The 12,434-nt window shown below is 44.9% G+C and overlaps 4 protein-coding genes across 6 annotated transcripts in view; all 4 read right to left on the bottom strand.

Annotated features, from left to right (window-relative positions):
- Positions 1–4,028: 4,028 nt before the first annotated feature.
- On the bottom strand, positions 4,029–5,070 carry LOC114451161 (zymogen granule membrane protein 16-like). The gene is made up of 4 exons (XM_028429738.1): positions 4,993–5,070; positions 4,864–4,916; positions 4,616–4,742; positions 4,029–4,533 (listed from the first exon to the last, which is right to left on the bottom strand). Exons 2-4 carry the CDS (start codon positions 4,913–4,915, stop codon positions 4,236–4,238), a joined length of 477 nt encoding a protein of 158 aa, XP_028285539.1. The 5' UTR covers position 4,916; positions 4,993–5,070; the 3' UTR covers positions 4,029–4,235.
- angpt1 (angiopoietin 1) overlaps positions 5,045–12,434 on the bottom strand; it is a 54,210-nt gene continuing 46,820 nt past the window's right edge. The window contains exons 10-11 of one of the 2 annotated variants that reach the window (XR_003672182.1): positions 5,874–5,995; positions 5,045–5,146 (exon numbers count right to left, since the gene is read on the bottom strand). The gene's annotated coding sequence lies outside the window, so the exon portion shown is untranslated. Of the gene's footprint in view, positions 5,147–5,178; positions 5,996–12,434 lie in introns of those variants that run through there. The other variant, XR_003672180.1, reaches the window with a different exon arrangement.
- On the bottom strand, positions 6,734–7,806 carry LOC114451151 (zymogen granule membrane protein 16-like). The gene is made up of 4 exons (XM_028429726.1): positions 7,703–7,806; positions 7,574–7,626; positions 7,326–7,452; positions 6,734–7,244 (listed from the first exon to the last, which is right to left on the bottom strand). Exons 1-4 carry the CDS (start codon positions 7,786–7,788, stop codon positions 6,947–6,949), a joined length of 564 nt encoding a protein of 187 aa, XP_028285527.1. The 5' UTR covers positions 7,789–7,806; the 3' UTR covers positions 6,734–6,946.
- Positions 8,136–12,393, bottom strand: abrab (actin binding Rho activating protein b). 2 transcript variants are annotated; one of them, XR_003672183.1, is made up of 3 exons: positions 11,545–12,393; positions 10,192–11,247; positions 8,136–8,360 (listed from the first exon to the last, which is right to left on the bottom strand). XR_003672183.1 is itself a non-coding variant. In XM_028429711.1 (2 exons), exons 1-2 carry the CDS (start codon positions 12,252–12,254, stop codon positions 10,764–10,766), a joined length of 1,194 nt encoding a protein of 397 aa, XP_028285512.1. In that variant the 5' UTR covers positions 12,255–12,393; the 3' UTR covers positions 10,031–10,763. The 2 variants fall into 2 exon arrangements, 1 of the variants encoding a protein (XP_028285512.1); XM_028429711.1 differs by lacking the exon at positions 8,136–8,360 and having other exon boundaries at positions 10,031–11,247.

The following is a 12,434-nucleotide window of genomic DNA, read 5'->3' as shown; positions in this document are numbered from 1 at the left end:
GTGTGAGGCACATTCTGTTTAATTAAAGTTCAAGGAGGAGGAGGACGTGGGCATGGGAGTCTATGCGTATGTATATTTCCTGCTTCTCCTGCTCCTCCACCTAACCCCTCACCCTGTTTTTTTAATTTGTTTCATTCCAAGTCCAGTCATGATTAAAAACAAACGTTAACAACCGGTGAAAACAAAACAGCTTGTGGTGTCAGGGGGCTCGAACCTCAGATTCAGAGTGAAAGTGTCCTCTAATGGCCTTTCTACACTGTGCGATTTTTAGCGATCTTATAAGACCATTGCATGACACACTACACGACGTGAATCTAATAAACTTTGGTACAACGTCAAGTTTGATGCGTGCACATTGTACGATGACCATTTACAAAATCGCAGCCGATAACTGGTTACGTCGTACGTCAACATGCAAGGAGGAGGAGGAAGACGTGGATGCGGAGTGACAGGTCGTAACAACTGTCACACTGTGAGAGTCATCCTGAATTTCTGACACCACTAGAATTTTATCTCAGCTTGTCTTTGGTCACAAGATGCTGACAGCGGCTGTCGTGGAACCTGTCTCACAGTGCGACGTAAGACCACCGATTTAGAGCCACGACCAAAGATGTCACCATGATTCTCCCACAATGCTCGTCTTTAATCTGCGACAGCCCAAAGTCGCTCAGTGTAAACCAGGCATTAAACAGGCTCCTGCAGCTGTATCAGTCCCACGATAAGATCCACATGTTCCAATAACCTAAACTTTGGATCTATTCTCCAACAAATGTGCCGGGGTTTGTTTGTGAGGATGTGATGCGAGTATAACGTCACATTTACAGGAAGGAAACAGGATGATGGACGCCCTGTAAGGATAATATTTCCATCATGGCGAGTCCTTCAGCTTTACACACCTGTATTTATACAGGGTCCAGATGTTATTGAACCAATAATATATCTGGACTCTGCTCACAAGTAATTAAATCAATCTATCATTTTGAGTGTGTGGGTTCAACAGGAGGTCGCTGCTTCAGTGACATCATCATCAGGTTGAAAAACAACCTTCAGACTTTTCATTTCAAACAGATGAACTGACACTCAGAACATGTACAAAAATATAATGAAAATACAGTTCAAACTTGGTCATGTGACCTGTTGCAGTACAGTGACAGTAAAGTGAGAAGACAGGTGGCACAGGTGCAGCGCAGTCCTGCTGGATCTGCTGTGATGGACGTGGTGTGATTAAAGGATGTGTGACAGAATGAGGAAGCTCGTCTGTCTGTGTGTTCGTGTCGGTCAGCTCACAGACAGGTGTGGCTGTCTTGGCTTTCTTCCTGGTTACTTCTTTTGTTTTAACATCTGCTCAACCAGTCTGATGGGTTTGTCCTGCATACTTTCCGTAAAGTGGATAAAAAAAAGTGTGTGTGTGTGTGTGTGTGTTATCTTCCTGCCTGTCAGAGTGAATTTCTTCTCAGGGAAACAGTATGAGTCAGAAGTTTGAGCTTAAATAAAACAAAAAGGCGAGCATCATGAAAACACTGGTGTCAGTAAAGCATCCTCTCCAGTGATTGATCATATGTTCAAGTCAAGTGAATAATGTGTGAACAACGACCACTAATTAGAGCTGCAAGCAGCGATGAGCAGGCCCTCGCAGTCCATGCTGTCTGTGGGAGTCGCATCTGTCACCTCCCCTATTGTATATACACTCAACAAAAATATAAACGCAACACTTTTGTTTTTGCTCCCATGTTTCATGAGATGGACTTGAAGATCTAAACTTCATTCCAGATACACAATATTACCATTCCTCTCTAACATTGATCACAGATCTGTCTAAATGTGTGATAGTGAGCACTTCTGCTTTGCTGAGATAATCCATCCCACCTCACAGGTGTGCCACATCAAGATGCTGATCTGACATCATGATTAGTGCACAGGTGTACCTTAAACTGCCCACAATAAAAGGCCACCCTGAAATGTGCATTTTGTTTCTGCTTTATTGGCGGTCTGGGGACTCAGAACCAGTCAGTATCTGGTGTGACCACCATTTGCCTCATGCAGTGCAACACATCTTCTTCGCATAGAGTTTATCAGATTGTCTATTGTGGCCTGTGGAATGTTGGTCCACTCCTCTTCAATGGCTGTGCGAAGTTGCTGGATATTAGTGGGAACTGATGCACGCTGTCGTATACGCCGGTCAAGCACATCCCAAACATGTTCAATGGGTGACATGTCCGGTGAGTATGCTGGCCATGCAAGAACTGGGACATTTTCAGCTTCCAAGAATTGTGTACAGATCCTTGCAACATGGGGCCGTGCATTATCTTGCTGAAACATGAGGTGATGTTCATGGATGTATGGCACAACAATGGGCCTCAGGATCTCATCACGGTATCTCTGTGCATTCAAAATGCCATCAGTAAAATGCACCTGTGTTCTTCATCCATAACAGATGCCTGCCCATACCATGACCCCACCACCACCATGGGCCACTCGATCCACAACATTGACATCAGCAAAGCGCTCACCCACACGACGCCACACACGCTGTCTGCCATCTGCCCTGAACAATGTAAACCGAGATTCATCCGTGAAGAGAACACCTCTCCAACGTGCTAGACGCCATCGAATGTGAGCATTTGCCCACTCAAGTCTGTTACGGCGACGATCTGGAGTCAGGTTAAGACCCCGATGAGGACGACGAGCATGCAGTTGAGCTTCCCTGAGACGGTTTCTGACAGTTTGTGCAGAAATTGTTTGGTTATGCAAACCAATTGTTTCAGCAGCTGTCTGAGTGGCTGGTCTCAGACGATCTCGGAGGTGAACCTGCTGGATATGGAGGTCCTGGGCTGGTGTGGTTACTCGTGGTCTGCGGTTGTGAGGCCGGTTGGATGTACTGCCATATTCTCTGAAACGCCTTTGGAGACGGCTTATGGTGGAGAAATGAACATTCAATGCACGAGCAACAGATCTGGTTGACATTCCTGCTGTCAGCATGCCAATTGCACGCTCCCTCAATGCTTGTGGCATCTGTGGAATTTTGCTGTGAGACAAAACTGCACATTTCAGGGTGGCCTTTTATTGTGGGCAGTTTGAGGTACACCTGTGCACTAATCATGATGTCAGATCAGCATCTTGATGTGGCACACCTGTGAGGTGGGATGGATTATCTCAGCAAAGCAGAAGTGCTCACTATCACACATTTAGACAGATCTGTGAACAATGTTTGAGAGGAATGGTAATATTGTGTATCTGGAATGAAGTTTAGATCTTCAAGTCCATCTCATGAAACATGGGAGCAAAAACAAAAGTGTTGCGTTTATATTTTTGTTGAGTGTATATATAGAAATAGAAATACACAAAAGACAGGTCCTCCTTCCAGCAGGTGGCGCAGTGACTGTATCATATGTATCACAGGGAGCCAGATCTCATTCTAGGGGGCGCTGCCAAGCTATGTTGCCACACACACCATTGACAGTAAAAACTATGAACAGAGTTTCCGTGACAACACTCGTTTGTTTCTGCGAACATATTTTTGAAAAATAATTGTTATAATATTAGTTTGTTTAAATGACTACACTGAGGCTGCTTTTAAAGGTGGTGTGTGTTGTGTTCACACACTCATGTAACCATTGACTACTGCTGTTTCAGCATCAACATTGTCATACATAATTGAGGCCTGAAGCCGATCAAAATACATCTGATTTTATTATTATACTATAGAATAGAATAGAATAGAATAGAATAGAAATACCTTTGCTTTCACAGCAGCAATATACGGACACACACAGCTAATCCACAGTGTGTGTTTCCTGTTTCATGTGACCTGTTGCAGTACAGTGACAGTAAAGTGAGAAGACAGGTGGCACAGGTGCAGCGCAGTCCTGCTGGATCTGCTGTGATGGACGTGGTGTGATTAAAGGATGTGTGACAGAATGAGGAAGCTCGTCTGTCTGTGTGTTCGTGTCGGTCAGCTCACAGACAGGTGTGGCTGTCTTGTCATCTTGTCTGGTTTATCTGGCATCATCAAGATTCAATGATGATAATTCGATGTGCAAACGTTTTTTTATTCAATCTTGATGTTTTCAAGAAAGAAGAAATCTTACAAGACATCTTACATGAAAATAAATCACACACGGACACACCTGTCCGTTCTTACAGTGCATTCAAATAAATCACATTTGTGGTTTTAAATCAAACAAACTTAGTAAGTTTCTTAATAAGAATCATCATGGTGTCTGTGTGGTTTGCTGCTAGTCCAGCACAGCCCAGTGGGCCTCCAGTGCGGTCAGAGCCCCCTGGACTCTTCCACTGATGAAGCGCAGCTCAGCTTTTTTGTGGGTGGCGTACATGTTGAAGGAGTAGCCGGCTTCCTGGCCTGCACGCAGGGAGCGGCCGGTGTTAGTGGCAAACACCAGCGACTGAATGTAGTGGGCGTACTTCCCAGAAATCTGGACGATGGCCTCGTCATCAAACAGCTGCATCTCAATGACCTCGCCGGACTGTGAGCCTACAACAGGCGACCAGATTGCACCGTAACGCAACTGAATGCTGAAGGAAGAGGAAAAACAATGTTACACCTGGTATGAGACCAACTCAGGTACACACTGAGATAAGGGAGTAACACACTCACCCATAGATGAAGTTGCTGTAGGCCTCCCATATGCGGATGCCTGTGATTCGGCCCTCTCCTGTGATTGTGTATGAGGTGCCGTATCCGGATCCCACAGAAGGTGAGAAGGAGTAAAACTGAGGTTTGGCTGCAAAGAGGAGAAGTCACCAGTAACACATGGTTAATTCAAGAGAAACCTGACAAAACATGCAGCATGATGTGATAATTAAGCTCACATGTGATGTGAGGAATGAATTATACACACTTACAATCAGCAAAGGCACAGGCCACAAGTGCTGCGAAGAAGACGGCGTGATGCATCCTGGAAACGATAATAATGTTCCATCACTCAGCTAACATCTGACAGAGAGCATGCTATAAACGGTCAAAGTTCTCACCTGCTTGTAGAAATGAAGCTGCTTTTAAGGCTCCACTGTGTGTGTGCTGCTCGTCCCTGAGTCGAGTCTCCAGCTGCATCGCTGTGCTCACTTTTATATCACCACCATACATTCCTGTGCATGTCTTACGGTCATTCCTACTCTGTGTTGTTTCCTGGTTGAGAACACAACACAAGGAAATAACTGCTCTTACATCACAATGTCTTTTTATCATTATAGGGAAAACAAGTTATGCCATTAGGTAAGCACGAGGAGGCGAAGACAGAAGGAATGCCAAGCCAATGCCAGGTGAAGCTTTCACATCCACTGTAACTGCACCACCAGTCCACAGACTGGAAGAACGGCTTAATTAGCTTATGAAGATATTCATAGGAACTCATTGGGAGCGCTGTACTGGTTGACCAACGACAGGGGACCAGCTGTAGCCATGGTAGAAGCTGATAAATGGTGGAAGAACAAACGTATAATAATATTATAAGAGAGGACAGAACACAACTGACCAGACTCCATTAGCAAAAAGGGAATGTTTACCTCACAGATCACAGCAGTTGTTGGTTCAGCTCTGTCTGACCCTTTATTCAGATCTAAGCTAAGACCTTTGAGTTACACAAAAGCTAATCTGCAACTCCCATGTCCTGCTGGGTAACATTTGAGTTTTTGTCAGTGGGGTCTGATGGCTTGGAAGGTGGCGCTATCACAGCTTAAGTTTCTTATCAGAAAAAGATGTCTGACGCCACATTAAAGCCTTTAATGTGTCTTATCTTGTCCATAGCAACCTATTATTTCCAACCCCTGGAACCAACCTCCATCTCACAGACTGACATCACACGTCCCTTTAATTGTCTTAGTATGAAATGAGTTTAGAACAGTTTAATATTCACCCTCTGATGTGGGCTAAATAGCCTTCCCCTCTCACATCCTCTCTTCTCTGATGATGCTGTATTAGGAGCCACTTCCTGACCCCACTGCTGGCGAGAAGGAGTAGTATCCTACTGAGGCTGGGCTGCAGGGAAAGAACATCTCATGAGCCCACTAATGCAGAAAAACTGTTTTAAACACACATAAATGGATAAAAACAAAGTTTTCTGCTTTAGTGGAGCATCCTGCAGAGGACAAAGATGACAGGGTTAGATTGCATTAGACGCAACTAAAAGAATAAAAATGATCCGTGCTCACCTGTCTGTCGCTGATGCAGGAAAAATAAAGTCTGACTAGGAACCTAACACACAAAATCATGCAGGACATGTGTAAGTCGGCCATTTTAACATGGGAGTCTATGGGAAATGACTCGCTTTTGGAGCCAGCCCCCAGTGGTTGCGGCATGAACTACAAGTTTTGACACTTCTGCATGGGCTTCAAGTCTGACCCCAAAGGTTGCCGCTTGGGCCACACCCTCATGTGGCGTTTTAAAATAAGAGCATATTTTTGAAAAATAATTGTTATAATATTAGTTTGTTTAAATGACTACACTGAGGCTGCTTTTAAAGGTGGTGTGTGTTGTTTTATGTTGTTGTGTTCACACACTCATGTAACCATTGACTGCTGTCGCTGTTGAGGTTTCGGCATCAACATTGTCATACATAATTGAGGCTTGAGGCCAACCAAAATACATCACTCTTTTTTTAATAGAATAGAATAGAAATACATTCGCTATCACAGCAGCAATATACGGGCACACACAGCTACTCCACAGTGTGTGTTTCCTGGTTTATCTGGCATCATCAAGATTCAATGATGATGATTTAATGTGCAAATATTGTTTTTTTTATTCAATCTTGATGTTTTCAAAACAGAAGAAATCTTACAAGACATCTTACAAGAAAATAAATCACACACGGACACACCTGTCTTACACCGTTCTTACAGTGCATTCAAATAAATCACATTTGTGGTTTTAAATCAAACAAACAGAGTTTCTTAATAAGAATCATCATTGTGTCTGTGTGGTTTGCTGCTAGTCCAGCACAGCCCAGTGGGCCTCCAGTGCAGTCAGAGCCCCCTGGACTCTTCCACTGATGAAGCGCAGCTCAGCTTTTTTGTGGGTGGCGTACATGTTGAAGGAGTAGCCGGCTTCCTGGCCTGCACGCAGGGAGCGGCCGGTGTTAGTGACAAACACCAGCGACTGAATGTAGTGGGCGTACTTCCCAGAAATCTGGACGATGGCCTCGTCATCAAACAGCTGCATCTCAATGACCTCGCCGGACTGTGAGCCTACAACAGGCGACCAGATTGCACCGTAACGCAACTGAATGCTGAAGAAAGAGGAAAAACAATGTTACATCTGATATGAGACGACTGATGTACACACTGAGATGACGGTGTAACACACTCACCCATAGATGAAGTTGTAGTAGGCCTCCCATATGCGGATGCCTGTGATTCGACCCTCTCCTGTGATGCTGTATGAGGTGCCGTATCCGGATCCCACAGAAGGGGAGAAGGAGTAAAACTGAGGTTTGGCTGCAAAGAGGAGAGGTCACCAGTAACACATGGTTAATTCAAGGGAAACCTGACAAAACATGCAGCATGATGTGATAATTATGCTCACATGTGATGTGAGGAATAAATTATACACACTTACAATCAGCAAAGGCACAGGCCACAAATGCTGCGAAGAAGACGGCGTGATGCATCCTGAAAACAATAATAATGTTCCTTCACTCAGCTAACATCTGACAGAGAGCATGCTGTAAACAGTCAAAGTTCTCACCTGTCTGAGTTCTTGATGCTAAAAATGATGCTGAAATGAGGCTCCACTGTGTGCTGCTCGTCCCTGAGTCGAGTCTCCAGCTGCATTACTGCACTTTTATATCGCCACCATGCATTCCTGTGCATGTCTTACGGTCATTCCCACTCTGTGTTGTTTCCTGGTCGAGAACACAACACAAGGAAATAACTGCTCTCACATCATCTTTTTATTGCTTTATCGGGAAAAGAAGGTATATTATTAGGTAAGCACGAGGAGGCGAAGACAGAAGGAATGCCAAGCAAATGCCAGCTGAAGCTTTCACATTCACTGTAACTGCACCACCAGTTCACAGACTGGAAGAACGGCTTAATTAGCTTATGAAAAAGATGGCTGATGCCACATTAAAGCCTTTAACGTGTCTTATGTTGTCATGAGTTAGTTGAGTTTGTATGAACACTTACAGACAGCTACAGCACAGAGCAAAGACTGCATCGAGGAGCATCCTGCACAGGACAAAGATGACAGGGTATCTTCACGTAGTTTGCATAAGGCACAACTAAAAGAATAAAAATGATACATGCTCACCTGTCTGTTGCTGATGCAGGAAAATTTTGAAAAAGCAAGTTGCTTCACTCTCCAAAATGCCTTTGTTGCCTGTCCGTCTCCACAGGTCATGGACCTTATAGACAAATCTACAGTCATTTCCTGAAGAAAATGCAAGTTTGATTGCTGCAGCTGAAGCATTGCTTTGAACGCTGATGTGAAGGATTGCTCTGAATTGCTGAAGAATCAGAGCAATTCAGAGCTTTGTATGCCTCTGTGCATCAGCCTGTCACCATGGTAACAGCAGAAGAGACCTCAAAAACCACTCCAACTTTGAGAGCCTGGCGTGCAGAAAAAAATTAGGAATTAGAAAATTCTGAATACAAGTTTGATAGAGCAGCATCTAATGAGCGTTTGAAGACTAAAATGGAGTCTGTAGCTTGACATTTGTAGGAGGAGATACATTTGGCAGATGACCCTCGTTGAAGGGCTCTCTCATAGACTCCCATGTTAAAAATGACACCAAAATTGCTTAATATTTGAAAAATTATAATTTTTTTGAATAAAACTTAGTTAAAGTTGAAACGGAATGTCCTCTGTGAGATGAACATTTTGATAGTTGAATGGCTGAAATCGGTCAATGTATGCTGAAGATACGCTGCGCCAAAAAACGTACGGAAGAATAAGAAAGAAAGAGGGGGAAGAACAAGAGTTTGATTGCCTAGCAACAATCAAACTAATAAAGCCACAAAACTGATTCATCTGTCCTTTAACTCTTAACCTAATTTTAATCTTAATCCTAATCTGCCACTCCTAACCATCAGTGAATTCGGGCAGTCGTTAGCAGCAGTGCTAACAGTGACATGTGTTTTGTAGTCTCATGGAAATACCCTTGTGGAGGAATGAACTGGTCTGACAGCCGTCCAGTTTACCTGCTTCCCACCATCAGATGATGAAGAAGGATTCCATTATGACATCATCTCTACTTTTGGATTAAATTAAGAAGATGCAGAAATAGAAACTGACTAACTGACTGTTTGTACTCAGGTCCTTCACACGTACACAACACACATTCATGGGTAAAAGGTGTCAGGGTGTTCCAGTTTCAATTGACAGTGGTGCGAGATTGCTCATGACATCAAACCAGCATGTTATGATCTGTGTGATAAACAGGAAACCTACAAGCAACAGACACATTAAAAAAATCTGACCTGTGAGATCAGTTAGTTAGCACACACCTGTGCCCACTTCATGCTTGATACTGTGACTTAACCTTTCAGCAAGACACATCACTGCCCCATTAAGGTGTGAGATCCAACATTAGAACTAGTTAAAATGTGTTAGCAGAGAATAGTATGATCCACAGGGGAGCAGAGTATTAACTGGGTCAGAATAGCTGCAGTTTTACTGCAATTTACACCCTGAGCTGTCATAAAACATCTCAGATACTTCTCACTGTTAGAGGCTAAAGAAAGTAAATATTAGTCTATCCAAGAGTGACAACCAGAAAACAACCAAACCACCAGAAACAACAACAAAATGGACATTTGTGAAGGACGCAAACGGCAAGTCACCACACACAGCCCGCCCCATTTCAGATAACTGTTACAACTAGGGGTGGCCTGGTGAATCTGGCTGAGGCCTTCCTGTGCACGCGCGATCTGTCCAGGATGTACCCTGCCCCTGGGATAGGCTCTAAGCCCCTCCATGACCCTGTAGTACAGCACAGGACAAAGCAGGTAGAAGCTTGTAATAGATGATAACTGATGGTTCAACTGACAAATGGACAAGAAAAAAACTTGAATACACAGTGGACCATCAGTATTTATTTTAACCTCATATAAAAGCAGCATGTTATGGCTGGGCCTACATGGCTAATATCCTGGACTGGGTTCAGAACAGATGAGAGATTAGCTGCCATGTCTGTTGCACTATAGATGTTACTGTGAAACTTTTCTAACAGTCACCTTCTGCATGAATGATAACAGCCTCAGTCTAACAGGCGGGGTGCTGCGCTCGGCTCTGTTCCTCCGCATTGTGCCTGGGTCGGTGTACTGAATGCTGAGCTGCAGGTATTCAGGTAATGAAATCCAGTGTGTGTGTAGGACACAGCACGCTGCAAAGCTGCAGGTTATATGGTACATTAGTACCTACTCAAGTGTCTCATTAACATAAGCCATAAAGAAAGTGCAAAACAGACATTTATGAAGATCCTTTGAAAGGAAACCTAAGTCGCCACAAGCTGGAACTCTATCCTTCCTGAATGAAAGCTTGGTGTCAGACAGCTACTGCTGAAACACCCACAACACTGACGGAAAACATCTTCATGGCGACATAAATAGCAGCAAGATTCTTTGGTTAATCCACAAAGCTTTGTAGTCTCCATGTCCCTTCAATAATGATCTGTCCAGGTCAAACTGTGGCTAAATCCCCTCTCAGTCATCTCCGATAAAGACTTGAGGTTATTTAGAGAGCTCCCGTGTGCCAGCTGAGTAGCTGTAAGAGGATTTCCAGCACAACTTTGACCCAGGTGTTAATATCACACCAGCAGAGTAATGATCACTCCATCGTCCTGGCCCTGCCACAGCATCTCCCCTTCGAACGCCACCTTTCCATGTTTCCTGGCCCTCATCAGGATCCCCACCACCTTATCGGAGATCCGAACATATCTGTCAAACAGCTGTCCGAACGTGACGCGGGTTTTCCCGTCAGGATCCGGATCAACCATAGTCCTGATCACATAGCACATGTCGTCTATCTCGCGGTGGATGTGCTGCTCGGCGCGTTTGGCCCTCTCTGCGGTCTTAGTGCCCTCTTTGGGGCGACCGTAGCCGTCCTGGCCTTTCTGCAGTCGGAGGGACATCGAGTAGTCGTAGTCGAAGTATTCACTGAAGGGGTTCAGTTTCTGGTTGACTGTGTGCTCAGAGGCCCAGTTCTGCCAGCGGCTCTTGAGGTTCCCGACAGCGCTGTAGTTCTTGGAAAAGGCATTGATCTTGTTGGCGTCCTCTGCTTCTTTTTTGTACCTGAGAGGAAGACGGTGGTTAGGGGGACATGTTTAATGTATGTTTTATGTATACACACCCACAGCTCGCTGATATTATGCTGATGACATCCACATATTAAACTTTTTATGGTCATTCCTACACTGAGTGCACCAATGGAGAGAAAACCAAAAAATCTGGTTGTACTGGTCAGTCCCAAAAAAGACTACTGAAGAATGCTTATCAAAACCCTGAGCACGAGCACAGACTTTGGTGAAAGACTTCCTGGAACACTTCATATCTTTATCTGTGACATAATCATGTGGGTGTGATACTCACACTGGGGCTGCAGGTCTTCTTATCCTCACAGAGTCTCCTTCATTTTCCTCTGCTACCTTTGTTAAAGTCGTTTTGTGTGTTTGAGCATCCTCTGTGTCCAGGCTCTCCGTCTCCTCACGCCTTGTGTCCTCTTTATGTCCCTCTCCTGGTCCTCCACCCTCTTTCACAGTCTTCCGCTCATTCTCCACCTGCTTCCAGCTTTTGGTGAGCGATGACACCATGTTGGAGCACTTCCTGCGCCGCGTCGGGGAGCTTTTCTTCTTTAGCAGCCTGTCGATCTCTTCGTCTGACGGCAGAGAGTCCTTCTTCATCTTTTCGGTCAGGAGCCCGATCCCTGCACCTTTCTCCTGGACGCCACTGGTCACTGTCTTCACCACCTGCTTTGTCCTGATGGGGGCCACCACCGGTGGCTCGTCTGTCTTGGGCTGTGCTGCTGTTTGAGCGTCTGGTTGAGTTTCAGAAGCTTCTGTCGGCTGGGGTTTGACTGGATGAGGCTTCTTAGGGACCCATTTGCTCCATTTGTGCTCCTCTGTTGGTCCTCCTGCAGAGGGTGGAGCCCACCCACTGGGTTCGCTGGCCTGCTTTGTTTCATTCTCCGTCACCCACTGCTGCCAGCTGCTCGTCAGGCCGCACACTCTGCTAATAGCGCGAAGCCGCTTAATATTCTTGTTGCTGGATGGTTTCCTTTGGGAGGCCTGCATGTCAGACATAGTTATCTCTATTAATGTGTTAATTCAGGCTCAATTAATCCTGCTGTCAGACTTGCAGCAATAAACTCATCTCTTCTGCTCGACTTGCTTCCTGCCCTCACTCCAACAGCAGCAGCTCTAAATTGGGCAGAGCGAACCCCTAATATGACGGTGGAAAGTATTCGAGTCATCCCGGGCTAC

This window comes from Parambassis ranga, chromosome 2 (assembly GCF_900634625.1).
Source record: "Parambassis ranga chromosome 2, fParRan2.1, whole genome shotgun sequence".
Lineage (NCBI taxonomy): Eukaryota > Metazoa > Chordata > Actinopteri > Ambassidae > Parambassis > Parambassis ranga.
Note: the sequence above shows the minus strand (reverse complement) of the source record. Positions and strands in the feature narration are given on the sequence as shown.